The sequence below is a fragment of the Equus asinus genome, chromosome 8 (genome assembly GCF_041296235.1).
Source record: "Equus asinus isolate D_3611 breed Donkey chromosome 8, EquAss-T2T_v2, whole genome shotgun sequence".
NCBI lineage: Eukaryota > Metazoa > Chordata > Mammalia > Perissodactyla > Equidae > Equus > Equus asinus.
In genome coordinates this window covers 11,009,426-11,024,242 of record NC_091797.1, presented here as the reverse complement: position 1 = coordinate 11,024,242, position 14,817 = coordinate 11,009,426, and the positions used below count along the sequence as shown (strand labels likewise).

General features: G+C 34.4%; 1 protein-coding gene and 1 non-coding gene across 3 annotated transcripts in view; both read right to left on the bottom strand.

Annotated features, from left to right (window-relative positions):
- Positions 1 to 14,817, bottom strand: part of COL21A1 (collagen type XXI alpha 1 chain) — a 174,029-nt gene that overhangs the window by 16,957 nt on the left and 142,255 nt on the right. For both annotated transcript variants that reach the window (XM_070514690.1, XM_070514689.1), the window contains 3 exons: positions 4,059 to 4,103; positions 1,994 to 2,047; positions 427 to 480 (listed from right to left, as the gene is read on the bottom strand). In XM_070514690.1, coding sequence (XP_070370791.1) covers positions 427 to 480; positions 1,994 to 2,047; positions 4,059 to 4,103 — 153 coding nt within the window. The remainder of the gene's footprint in view (positions 1 to 426; positions 481 to 1,993; positions 2,048 to 4,058; positions 4,104 to 14,817) is intronic.
- LOC123288495 (U1 spliceosomal RNA) lies at positions 10,933 to 11,094 on the bottom strand. Its single transcript, XR_006532194.1, has one exon. It is a non-coding gene; the product is annotated as a U1 spliceosomal RNA (small nuclear RNA).

The following is a 14,817-nucleotide window of genomic DNA, read 5'->3' as shown; positions in this document are numbered from 1 at the left end:
GTCCTGAGGGAGGAAATGCCTAATAAAACTCACTACAATGCATTTTACAGATAAAAATTCCGAAAACATTCTGCTAAATAAAAATACCAAGAAGAGGACTTGGAAGTTGGTAAAAGTTATCCTCAATCGTAATTACAATGCTCTAGATTGGTGGGTTTGGCATCGGGCTCCATAGAACTCTACGTATTTCTCAGTGGCCCCAAGATGCCCATAAGGGAAGAGGGGGCCAAGCAGTGAGGGATTCTGGACTTTTTCCTGCTTAAACCAGACCTGCTCTCTACTAGCCTGTTTGCGATGCTTAGTTTTTCCCTAAGATTTCATTCTTACAAGTGACTGTTGACAGAATTAAAACTACGTTCAAATAAAATCAGAATAGTTAAAACTTTGGCACAAAGTTCTCAACCTTCTTAATTTCATTTTGCTTACCTTAGATCCTGGTGTTCCAGGCTGACCCGGTGAGCCAATACTTCCCATCAAACCCTACATTTTTCAGTGGGAATTTCAAGAGCCATTTAGAGAAGAATACTAAAAATATTAAATCCACTTCCAAGTTACACATTCTCATACTAACCAATCCACTAAAATACACTGCAATACCTGGGAAATTTCCCCGCACACATCCAAATAAAGGATAATAAAGAATCAAACTTGCAAGATAGCACAAAGGCCAACAAAGCCCTTGGAACCTGCTTTCTCGAATAACCTACAAATGGCAAAAAATTACTCAAGAGCTAGTAAAAAACAAACATAAAGAAAAGTTTATTTTTTCTACACTCTCACTTTCTTCCTTTGGAAGACAACGATAACTACTCCAGCAATGAGGACTTGATTTAATTTAGATTCTACTTTAAATACCATTATGTATATTTAAAATACTTGCTTTCTCTTAACCAGGGCAAAGGAAATGTGATGAGAAAAAAAATATTCAATTAATATCATCAGAAAACATAATCCCACTATGGTGATATTTAAAATACCATGTTATGACTACTATGCTTTGCTGTCAATTTAAGATGTTATTACAACTATAAAATGTAAAATATACTAGTTCAGAGCATAGTGTATAAAATATTAGAAATGGTAAATATAGGTATTCTTAAATTTCAATGAAGTTCTAGTCAATACTCTCATTTTCTTCATTTTCAACTTAGATACTGGTTATTAACCAAATTTATTATTTCAAATAATTTGCTGGTGATCATGGAAGCAGAGGAAGACCATTCCATTTTAAAGGGAAGAATCTTCTTTTAAACCTCCCTAAAAGGTGAATTCATATTTCATGAACAATATTTTTCTTATTTACCATGACATGCAAAAATTCACCAAATCTTTCACCAAGCCCTGAGTAAAGTACGTTTTCACTTACATAATTAAATGAAAAGTCATAAACTGTCAAACATAAAAGTGATGTTTTACTTAAAGAAAAAGGTATTACAGGCAATTTGATTTATAGATTAAAATCAACATCACTTCTTTAATAAACTTAGAAATTTTTTATGGGATCTTGTGCGCACACAGGGTAGGATTTTCAAAATTTCTAATATCAAACTCATATGTCCCTTCTACTCACAAAACTTGCAAAACAGTTTGTTCACTAATTTAGGATTCCTATACTAGTTCTTCTGAATGCATTCTCCCTCGTTAGTGTAAGAAATTTGTAATTTTAAAAAAAAACAAATGAACATTCATTGAGTTTTAGAATTTTTATGGTGCTTAGTATTTTTTAACGAATAGCTAGAATGTTTGTTTTCTAGTTTATCTAAAATAAGAGTTCTTGATCTTTATTTAGCTGGCAAACTTTTTGAGAATATGAAGAAATCTTGACTCCTCTAGAAAAATGGAGATAAGCATTTTTTCTCATGCAAATGGATGAAATTTGTAGACCCCAAAAATCTCATGGCTGGATCCCCACAGTTTTGTGATCTCCAGAATAAGAACTCTTGGTCATAGTCAGAATGTTTCAAACACCCCGATAGTAATGACATTAACATACAGGTATCCCCGGAGCTCCTTTTTTTCCCACTGGTCCTGGAGGCCCAATTTCTCCCTAAAAATCAAATACAGACCAAATTTAAAATAATAACTTATCAATTCATTTCAAGGAATTTCCTACCAAAGCATTATGGAAGAAAAAGTCAACACCAATCAGCCCAATCGGTCTACCTTCCATCCCTCTCCTGTAAGACAGGAGCAACAAGGTAGAAAACTCAGGAAGCTAACCCCTTAAACACCTGGGCCTCGGGTCTTTGGAATTACTCATGTCCTAATGAAAATCAGGAGTGACACTTGCCATTCTTTCAACGGAAGACCTAGGAGTTCACACAGAGTTGGTAAGTTGAGACCACAGGGAAAATAAATCAAGGGAAAATTTTCTCATTTATCATAGAATTTAAGAGTTATGATAGTAAAGATAACATAATAAAGAAAAATTAGGGTGCAGAATAAGAGCGTTTAGACTTCAGTTTCTAGGACAGTGGCTGACTAGGTGCTCCAAGGGATTCTCTGAAGTCAGAACCAAAAAACCTGGAAAGAAAATCCTTTGCAAGAGACTGCTGGTCTTATAGGAAATAGGAGAAATTTTCAAAGATCCCTCATTTTGATAAAATATATTCTGGATTGGGGCTATAATTATGAGGATTTTGAACTGTGCAGAAACCTTGCCAGAGGTAGAGAGATACAGGAGCCAAGAGGGCTGGAGGTATCTCAGGATCAGCTCTTGGAAACTGAATGTTGGGCCAGCCATGGGAAGAAGGCAGGAATCTTCAATACCTACCATGACCTAGGACTTTCAGAGGCGCCTGAAATGGTACCCATGGCTATCAGCAGGAGGCAGCTTTCCATGCCCCAGTTAGGCTGACAGCACTCCCACCAATTGAGATGAAGCAATGAGTTCCCAATCAACAAGAAAGATGAGGCAGCAAGTCACAAGACTGAGAATCAACAGGAATATCAACAAACTGCAGATAATGGAATTGTCGCAAACAGAATCTAAACTATAAATGAAATCGCTACAAATTAAAGATGGAATCACGAAAGACTATTAGGTCTGGAAATAGAAGAGACTATCAAGAATAAAAATATGTTATTAAAAATTAGAACTTCTAGAAATGAAAAATATGATTGTTTAATTTTTTTAAAAATCAACTGATGGTTTAAACAGCACATTAGACAGAGTAAAGGAAAAGTAAGTACACTGGAAAATATATCCAAACAATTTAACCAGATGTAAGACAGAATTAAGGACATGAAAATAAGAAGCTATTTAGAGATACAGAGGACAAAATTAGGATTAAAGTAAATCTAACTATAATTCCAGAAAGAGTGTACGGAGAAAATGGAATAGAGGTAATATGGCGATAATGGCTGATGTCTTGCAGAATTAATGGAAATAATTCTACAGAGCCAAGAAGCAAAATGAATTCCTACCAGGAAGAACAAAGAGAAATCCATATCTAAATACATCACAGTGAGTTTTAAGAGCAAATAAATTATCTCAAAAGAATCCAAAAGGGAGGGACAGATCACTTACAAAAGGAGGATGAATAGAATAAGAGCGGAATTTTCATGGTTAGCAATGGGAGCGAGGAGACAATGGAAGAAAATCCTCAACATGTTAAGAGAAAATAGTCATCAACCTTGAGTTGTATAGCCTATGAAGTTCTCTCTCAAAAGCGAGAGTAAAATAAAGACATTTATAATTAAACAAAAACTGGAAGTTTGTTACCAAGAAATCTGCACTAAAGGAACTTCTGAAGATATAGTTCAGGAAGCAATAAAATTATCCCAAAAGGATGGACTAAGAGCACAAGATAGAAAAGAAAGCAAGTAAAATGGAAAGGCACACGTAAATCCAAATTAATATTATCTGTATGAAACAGTAACAAAAACTAACTCATAAGGTCAAAATAATAACTTCTGAAATCATATTATATTTGAACAATTCACTGTTGCCATGAATGTGGTAGAAATGTATTCTGTGTGAAGACAATGTATTGACTACCTTGCCCTTTTAATAAGCAGCTCCAAGCCCAAATCTTTCCATTTTTGTTTATACTCACCTTTTGTCCCATCAATCCTTGGTTTCCAGGAAATCCTGGAATTCCCTAAAAAGACATAAAATAGATTTTTAATTTAAAAAGTTTTAGAATGTATCGTTAAAGAAGAATCGATCATAACTGGCTTTTTCACTTGTAAATAATGTATAATTTCAAACTTATATCATCCATATTATAGTATGACACTGCTACTTATAATAATATAATTTTGGAAAAGAGAAAATTTATGAGATTCAATATTATATAAACATCTGATATTTAAAGTTTTAAATAAAGGCTTTCAAAAAGAGAAGCTATGAAGATATTAACCTTGGTTCTTCTTTTAGACCACTATAAGTCATAAAACAAGAGATATTTTGTTTGAACACATTCCTATATTACTTGTAATGAATAATGCAAAAAAAAAAGCTGTCAAATGATAGGAGTCCAGATTCAGTACAATAGTTCCAAAGTTCCTCATAGTCTCACAACCTTTATTAAAAACTGATAAAAGTAAATAATTTCCTCCAAACTGAGCCTTGAAACTCCCAAGTTTAGACAGTTAACTACTTGTGTAAAAGATGGCAGTCTTTCTCCTAACGATTCCCTTGCTGATAAAATCATGAAGAGTATGCAGACCACTGTTTGTGGACAAAGAAGTACAGAGAATTCTTTCACATGGCTCAACCCAAATGGACAAGTTCTCTAGCAAGATTCAGAGGAAATTAATGTTAATTCTATACATTTGAGAATAATGTTTGCACACTTACTGATGGGAAAGCAGTTCTTTCAGCCATTCAATGTACTTACGAAAATGAACATTTACTACCCAAAACAAAAAGTGATGGTACTAATCAATTTTTATTTCTTATTCATTTTTCTTAGCTCTTTTCTTGACAACACCTCAGTTGAAACAATTAACATTACACATGTGTACATATATATATACACAAACATATATATACATATATGTATATTGACTCTGGCAGAAAAGGGAATTTGAAAGACAAGGAAATTGGGTCTCATCAGTATTTCTCTCAGTGCTCTCTGCATCACCAGGGCTTTCTAAGAATAGCTGTACTGATAATTCAGGGCAGGTGGTACTGCCACACATAGCTGCCACTATGGATAAGATCAAGTATCTTCTATTCCAGGGAGAGTCTGCTTTTATTTTGACTTTCACATCTTGAGTTTATTAATAAAACTCTGATAAATGTGTTAGCCCTAATTATAGTGCAAGATACAAGTACATAGTTCCAGTTTTAAAATCCAAAATCCAAACTTGAATCATAAATTGGAACTCAATTTGATTCTGTTCAGCTCAGGTCAGTTTGTCACGGTGCTCCGCCCTTTGCAGAGAACAAAAGTTGTATGTGACCAATGACGATCAACAAGGATCAGGGTCTAGTTGAAAATACAAGCCTTTATAAACATACTAACTAGAGAATAATATAAAACAATATAAATTTTTAAAGTAGTGTTATAAAACATGAGCACAGGATACTCTATAAACACTCTAAAACACAAAGCAAAAGTAAAATAACTGAGTTATGAGCATAAAGAAAATAGAGTGATACAAATTGTATTCTTCTAAGGCAGAAAATACATATTCTCCATGCCATCAATTAAGATCAATAGCGTTCAAAATAAAGGCCTCCATGTCAATAGACCATGATTTGGTATGAAACCACTCATCACCTCCTCCCATTCTCACACACACACAAACTCACTATAAGTTTAGATTAAGTTCTAAATTTAAATAAAATCTGTCTGCAAAATCTCATCAGGTGCAGGGCGTTCTATGCTGACGCTGGTGCAGCTGTGTCAGTGCAGTGTCCCTCGGCCCCAAGAATCCCTAAGAGGTTATGCAATTGCCAGAGATACTGTCAGACTCGAGAAGCTGAATTTCTTGTTGCAGAGTCCTTTCTTGCTTAGAGTTTCATCACTATTCAAGTCCCTATGCCCGTACACAATCTGTGATGCTGGGAGGAATTGGTTGCAGATATCCTGACTCTACCCTGTTTCTGAGGACAATCCCAGTGTCAGTAGCACTACGTCCTGACTCGGGAAAAGCAGAGTTCTGCCCAGGCATTCCTGAGTAGCACCCTGGCCTCCACCTCCCAGGGGTCCATGAGAGTCCCCACAGTTCACAACCTGGATCTGATTTGCCACCGTTTTATCTGAGTAACTGTAATATTGAGCTTGGTCTATATTAAGACATAGTCACAAATCTTACATTTTTTTCAACCTATCAGATATTGAGAGAATTTTGGGGGGATTCCATGTTAGAGGGAAAAAGTTTCCTTTTCCTATTGTCTGTCCTCTTAAGTTAGTAAAAATTAAAATACATTTCATAGATACAAAAAGTCATAATATCTTCTATGTCCAATTATACCAAGAATTATTAAATACTTACTTTATAACTATCAAGAAAAAAATATAAAACTATATAATATTTAAAAACAAAACGTAAAACTTATTTATAAAAGCAATTCTTGGCAAAACTGATATAACACCATGAGCACCCATGGAATAAAAGACTGTTAAGAGAGAGGTTAACCAGAAGAACTGAAATCACTCAGAGCTATAATAGTTAATAAAATTCTCCTAGATAATATTTTCCCAGGCTCCCAATATGTTTATTGAAATTGACTGAACTTTACCAATTTTACATTAGCAGAAATAGTATTCAAAACCATTTGAAAGTTACCAGTTTGTTGATCCAAAAGTATTTAGTAACAATTACTTCATAAGCAATATTTTTCCAAGCGAACTATTTTATACTTCACTTTCAGCCTGTGGTTTGGGTTCAGGCAACTATGAAAATGTATAAGTAAAGACAGAAACAAGCATTTTATTTGGTAACAGTAAATGGACATCTCCACTTCTGCAATTTCAGTTTGGGTTTGAGGAAGAGCAGAAAGTCAATTGGAAAATCCTGCATAATGTTGTGGTGAAAGAATGTTGAAATAAAAAATGTTCTAGAAGCTTCTCTGTAACCATTAAACCATTGCTGTGTAACAAAAAAGTCGTTCAGAATAGAAATACATAATTGAAAATAAAGGGTTTGGTCCCTATTTCCTAGAGACCACTTTATAATGAAGGAAATGTGTCCATGATTCATTACTTAGAAAACACAAAATATCATGTTACACTTTCCCACATGCAATGAACGCACATACCTTACCCCTGAAATTAGGGCATCTTGGATCAAACCTGCTTTTGAGTAATGCAATATTTTCAATGTACTAAAAATAGATCTAATTCATTAACGGTATTTTTAAGTCAAAGTTTTCAAGCTTTCTACATAGTGGTAGAGATACTTAATATCATACAGTTATCAAAACATTAGAAGCACATTGTTTTCTTCTATTGTGTCAAGAAGTGATTTTTTCATTCCTAAAGATTCAATGAAGGAAAAGCACGTATGTTGAAAGTATCGTTCTTATTAGCTACAAAGATTACAGTAATTATTAATAAAGAGCCTAGCAGAAGTAGAGTGACAGAGTTCAAAGTTTAGATGCTGGAGTCAGCCAGCCCATTACCTAGGGGCTAATCGACTCCAGGCCAGTTATTTAAACTGTGGAATATCAGCATCCCAATCTCATGCACGGGAAAATAATAGAACCTACCTCAGTGAGTTGGTACCTTGTATCAATCAACTTTCACAGGTGCTTACCTCAGTGCTGGTGCTATAATGGACAAATTTTCACGACTGTCTTTTCACAGCTTTTCCCTGATCTTTGAAAGTTGTGAAATAGATGAAGCCAATTCTCTTCCGTGTCTCAAAATTTGGCCTCTTTCTCTGTTTTTAGGATGTCTTTTTTGTTTTGTTTTGTTTTTCCACCTTGCCTTTCTCTACGCATTTCCAGTTTCCACTATATCCAAGATGACGCTGACACTCTAAGGCTTCCCACTAGGGGGCGCCAACAAGTCGGCATTGCCCCTCCGTCCTTGACCTTTTTGTGTTGGCTGACTTTGATATAGAAAAATACTACAGTGACCTCTCCTTTTTCAACATTTTAAATAAATTTCATCACTACGTTTTTATAAAAATATGACTGAAAGCACCAAATACATTTAAAGTTGAACCCCACGATGTTTTTCAATCCTTTTTAAATTCCACCCTGATGGACAGATCATTATGAAAGATGTACAAAAGATTAGTCTGTGGTAAGATAACTCTGAAGAAAAGTCACTCACAATCATAGCTGCCAGACCTCCAAAAAACCAATATACAAGTACTTGCAATAAACCCCTAATAAGGAAATTACCAGTTTTACTACTCCTTTTAAGACTTTAATACAGTTTTACTACCCTCTTTAATCTTTAAAGGGGAAAAAAACACGTAATCTAAGGAACATTGGATGAATTTTTCTCCCTAGCCTACAGACCAGGACCCACATGAGGCTGGAGCCAAATTACCCAGAGATAAATCATTTCAATAGAAAATGCTTTGGTAAGTATTTTTGGGCTACTCATGTTTATATACAACAGAAAATGTCACCAGTTTGACATAATAAGCTACAAGAAGAGACCGGGGCTATCACAGGAGAAAACTACCTGGGAGCCCTTTGCAAAATTGCTTCATGTTACTGGCATTTCTTTTCCACACCTAAAGACATTTTACATTTTTTTAAAGCCAAGAAAATATTCTAAACACTTCTACTGTTGTAAAAGTGTCATTTTCAGGACAAGAGAAAGAAGGCAAATGTTGAGCAAATTAAAAAAGATACCTGAAAACCCAAAGAGGAAGAAGAGGACAGGACTGAGAGAAACTGGGGTACGGTCTCTGCCCCACCACATCACGGGAAAGTCATGTCATCGCCCTGAATCCAAACATCCAGAAAAATAACCTGCCCCTTTATATCAGCAAGTAAAATGAGGTCATGCATGTGAAACACATTAATGAGTTTAAAGGAACATATACATACAGACATATGTAAAACTGAAACCATCCCATTTGAAAGAAAGTTCCAAAATAATACCAGAGTTGTTCTAAAATGAGCTCTGATCCTCTGAAAACCTAAAAAGTGCAGACCATACTTTTTGGGTACATGGAATGTCACTGTCCAGCTCAAAACAAATTGTGGTGAATTTCTCATTAAGGAGAAAACTGAAAGTGGACTTTTCAAAGACCCTTCTGAGTTGCTGAGTAGAAGTTACCCATCATTTTCCAGAAAAATCTGAAAATTGCATTAGTTTTTTTTAAAAATTTCATATACGATAGAAGTCACCAAAGGAAAATATTTTAAAACACCAAATCAAAGGTGAAGCTAGTTTGATGAAGAGAACAAATGAATGTATTTTTAATCTTAGCTAATTTATATGGTAAAAAGTAAATAACCAAATATTTGAAAATTATATCAAATCTGTTATCTTCTACGTCTTCTTTATTTATAACCTCGTATTTCTAATATTATGTATATACATCTAAGTCACTGTACTATTTATGGTGTAACTCAGCTCATTGTGAATTTTGTTATGTTTATATAATGTATAGACTCATTTTTCTTCTTAAAGAGTGAGATGATAGATTAATAAGCATTCACTAAAGGAAAAGATACAAAGGAAATTACATTAATTTCCTACTGACCCATGACAAATTACCATGCACTTAGAGCCTTAAAATAACTCAAATTTATTATCTTATAGTTCTGTAGGTCAGAAGTCCAGCATGGGTCTCAGTGGGCTTAATTCAAGGAATTGGCAAGCGACAATCCTTTCTGGAGTTTCTAGAGAAGAATCCATTTCCTGCTTATTCAGGTTACTGGAAGAATTGAATTCTTTGCAGTTCTAGGACCAAAGTCTCTGTTTTCTTGCTGCTGTAAGCTGAGGGCCATTCCCAGCTTCTAGGGGCCACTACATTCCTTGGCCCATGGCTCCCTTCCTCCATCTTTAACACGAGCAAAGGCAGGTCAAGTCCTTCTTGAGTCAAATCTTTTTGACCCATTCTTCATCCATCTTCTTCCGCTCTTAGTTACTTGTGATTCGTTTGGGTCACCCAGATAACCCAGGATAACATTCCCGTCTCAAAGTCATCAACCTTAATCACATCTGCAAAGTCTCTTTACCGTGGAAAGGAACATAGTCACAAGTTCTGGACATTGGATGTAGATCTCTTTTGGGGGAGAGGAGAGAAGTCATTATTTTTCCTACCACAGAAATGTTATCTCATATCCAAGGACCAGATAGTTTCTATGTTATTTAAACTTCTCCAGGGCATTAAAAAAGATGGAGATCATCGAAATTCGAATTATGAGGCCATCGTGATCCTAACAATAAAACTAGTCAAGAATAATATCTAAAAGAAGAAATCCGCAAGCTCATCTAATTTGTTTATACAAATGCAAATGGATTTACTATAATGATTAGTAAACCAAAAATAGCAGTGCATTAGAACAAAAGTAGAGCAAGGTTAAACAGCACTGGTTTCAGGATGCAATGAACACCCAACATTGAGAAATATATCCTTATGTTATGTTCATGTAAGTTACCATATTAATCGTTTAGAGGAGGAACAACAGAAAATCATCTCAAAAGATACTAAAAATGCATTCTGTAAAATTTATCATGCATTATTTATTAAAATCTCTTACTAATCTAGGAGAAGAACTCTGTAAACCTAAATCTGAATCCATCGGAAACCAATTGTAAACATCATACTTGGTGAAACTCTAGACATTTCTGCTGAAAATCAGGAATAAAGCATGGGCTGTTATTTTTGAAGTAGTAATTTCCACCTACAGGAAAACATCCTTCCCCAAAAATATTGCACAAGTATGTAGGAATATGTGTAACGTCAATAGGAGAGGTTAGATAAAATACATTCATGGCATAAATAAGATGAAATGAGATAGATTTTATATATATATATATATATATTTTTTTTTTGCTAGTGGAGAGTGTGAATGCAGTCCCCCAGTACCACAAATTATGCAGTCAAGTTTCCCACGTTTGGGAAAATTGCAGGAGTCAGCACATCCAGAGAGCAATGGATACGCCTTCCTCTGGGAAAAGCCCCTCCGTGATCACAGTATCTCCTCTGCCAGTTTAGTACGCGTATTCTCTCTTACAACCAGATACAGTAAAACATCCATAAAATTGTGAAGTTAAATAAAGTTTCAATGGACATGATTTTTATCTTTAAAATGTGTATGTATTTTGTTTATGTATTTGTAAATGCAAAGAAAAAGCTTGGAAAGAATTTCATCGAGTGAATAACAGTTATTATCTCAGGGGATGGGATTTGGGTAAATGAAGGCAAATTTCCAAAATTCCAATACAACGTCTATATTTTTTGCCTATTGAAGAGAAGTTAAATAAAAATGTATAATAAATAATGTAAATAATGAATAAAAATAGTAGGTATAAATAAATAATAAAGTAGAATTAAAAAGTGCAACAAATAAATGAAAATTTAGCCCTTGAACTTTTTATATTCTAAACTTTTTATATTCTAAAAAATTCTCAGAAAAAAAATCTAAGATTTTTTTTTCCTCAACTCTAAGGACCTATCGTTAAACATTGGTTTTTCAAAATAAAAAGATAAAGATATTAATGATCCTGGCTACCATTTGGTTGGGGGAAAAAAACCCTGAAACAGCAAGAAAGAAGTACACAGCCAACTCATAGATCAATGCTGGAAGGATCTTATGATGACCTGCTGCTGTGCCCGCAGAGTGGCACATATGCTTGGTTTTCCTGCCTTGGTTGGTTATTCTCACAGATAATTTTCCACACGTTGCTAAGGATACACTGTTAGACAAAGGCATCAATATTTCTTAGGAAGGACAACAGTGTGTTTAAGAAGCAATTTCTTTGATAAAAGAGCTAGAAATTTGGCATTTGACAAGATTGGCCTTACCAGGGAGCATTTCTCCATTTTCCCACAGTAATAGACGTTAACTTTTCTAAAATAAAAATGGTAATGCATCAGATCTAAAGATTGTTTTATTTTTTAATACTATATACATCTTTAAAGTAAATTTCTAAGAAATTTAATAACCTTAAAATTTCCTGTAAAACTTAAGAAATACTAAAACGAACTTAAATGACTGAGTTCCTGTCTTCTTGAGGATTTGTCCATCTTCATATAAACAAGTTTAGTTTGGTTCAATGGCATACAGACACATCTTTGTTTCACAAGATAGATTTGTTTCTCAGCTTTTGTCAAAAATTAATAAAGAATTTTAAATACACTAAGAGAACTGAATCCATTTGGAAATATAATTTCATATTTTCATTCATGGAAACATTAAAGGTTATTTATCCAGAGGAAGATATTAAAGCACATGTGGCCTAAAAGATAATAAGATGTCATAATTCTCTCTTCCTTTACCAATGTCACTAAGATTAATTGTTCTCGAGTAGGGAACTTCTGTCTTTCTATTACTTTTATACTCTCTGTTTTGATCAACTTGTCTCGTAGCCTCTATATCACTAGTTATCAAACTTTGCATCAGACTCACATGGAGCAGCCATCAAAAATACAGTTTCCCGGGCTTCAGTCTCTGATTGTGATTCCTTAGGACTGGGAAAGGCCCGGGAAACCGAATTTTAACAGGCATCTCTGGTGATTGATTGAGGTACTTTGTGAATCACAGCTGGAGAAACAGCGCTCTATATGAAAAAAAAAAAAGAAAACTATCTTAAAAATTATCTGTATTCTGGGTGTTAAGGTAGGGAGAGTCATCAGGAACTTTCTAATTTGATTTATTATCTACCAATTACATTTTCATATAATCCATTTTATGCCTCTCTGCTTAAAAACCACTATATAGAGATTATTTTCCCACCAATCTTTAACCCTTGATCAAAATTCTTAATACTCTGCCTTTTTTGATTAACCTCACTTGTCTTTAATGACTTCTAAAAGTCTTAACCTACCACAAGATTTTCAAATACACCTTTGTAGAGTATGTTTCTTGAGTGAATTTCCTATTTTCCCAACTGGAAGATAAATGTTCCATCTAAAACCACGTGGTACAATGTTTACACTTGGTGATTGCCCAGCAAACATCAGCATCTCACTTTGCATGCATCTCAATCAGACTCTGTAGCAATTCTAAAACTCTCCAATGGAGGGTTTTCATTTTGTGTAATTAGGCATTCCATTTTTTAAATATTGTTCAGAAGGTTTGCATATTTCACCTAAATCCATCAACTAAGTGACTTTTTTTTATGTAGACAGCAGAAAGGAAGAAAATTCTATCACAAAAAAGAAATTATTCATAGTTTTTAGAATAAATCAACATAAGACTCCTTTTGCTCTGATTTAATCTATTAGTTTATTAAATTATTCTTTATATTTCATTCATTTGGAAGAAAGAGATTTTCGTTGAAAAATCCTAGTCCCTATGTTTTAATACAATTATTAAATGAAATTTGTATTCTAATATCCTGTGTTGGTTACTTCCACAGGATTAAATTCATTGTGAACCATTCCAGTAGCCATGATTTCTGTAATGTATTCATAAATAGTAGTCTACTCATGATTAATCTAATCTTTTGTTAAAACATACCTTGTTTTTTTTTCCTACAACTCCCAAAGTGTGTCTATGCCAAAAGCATTTCAAAGCCACAATCTTTTAAAGAAATAAAATTAAAACAGAGCACAAGCGGCTAACTATGACTTCCCTAGGCATATCTATTTCAAACAATGGAACACTTCAGTATTTAAGATCACAAAAATCACTTTTATAAACCATTTAAGTACATAGACTATTGGCAATTATTAGGTGCTTACCTGATTATCAAAAATAAAAAAGTATATTGATATAAACAAATATTTTCAAGTGCTCTTTCTCAGAACTTCCCTACTTGTGCTTTTTTTTTTTCTGTGAGGAAGAAAGGCCCTGAGCTAACATCTGTTTCCAGTGTTCCTCTTTTTGCTTGAGGAAAATTGTCACTGAGATAACATCTGTGCCAATCTTCCTCTATTTTACACGGGATGCCACCACAGCGTGGCCTGACGAGTGGTACTGGGTCTGCAGCCAGGATCCAAACCTGTAAACCTTGGGCCACCAAAGTGGAACACTTGAACTTAACCACTACACCACCAGGCCGGCCCCTTCCCCATCCGGGTTTTAACATCCCTTGAACACACCCAGAACATAAATGATTTTCTGGTGTTAATTCTCAGAGGTATCAAACATTTGCCTAGTGTTCAATGTGGTGACCATACTTGAAAGCACTTCCAAAATATTTCTTAAAACATAAAAAACAAGAAAGAGATGTTTAGAATGAAATGATCTAGTTGCCAAAGTGTGCACTCCAGATCACATTAAAAAAAAGTAGTTGTTTCCATGCTCACTGAAAGTAGAATGATGTAAAACTTGCTCATTTCATCTGCTAAAATGGCAGTTTATATGGATCACGAACTCTGTATTAAAGGAAATATGTCTTGTCTGGAACAACACTGTTTTGTTAATTCTGTATTCTTCATGCTTTGAAACTGAAGGATATATTTGTACTAATTCAAGAATCTCATTTGAGTACCTCTTAGATTGCAACGGTTTTTAAGGAAAAGTATGCAAAACCACCCCTGACCCCCAATTACTAAAGAATACAATTTTAAAGTTGAAGTCTCGAAAGCCTTGAAATCTAGACTCAATGTCTTGTATAGATGGTGACGTCAGTTTCCTCTCACCCATTCTCTTCAAAACAGAGAAGGATGCAGTCAATCCCCATACCAGTGAGAATACTGACCCATCAAAGTAACTATGAGATTCTACTTACTCAGAGGACATGTTGCCCATTCTGAGAATTAATCATGCATCAT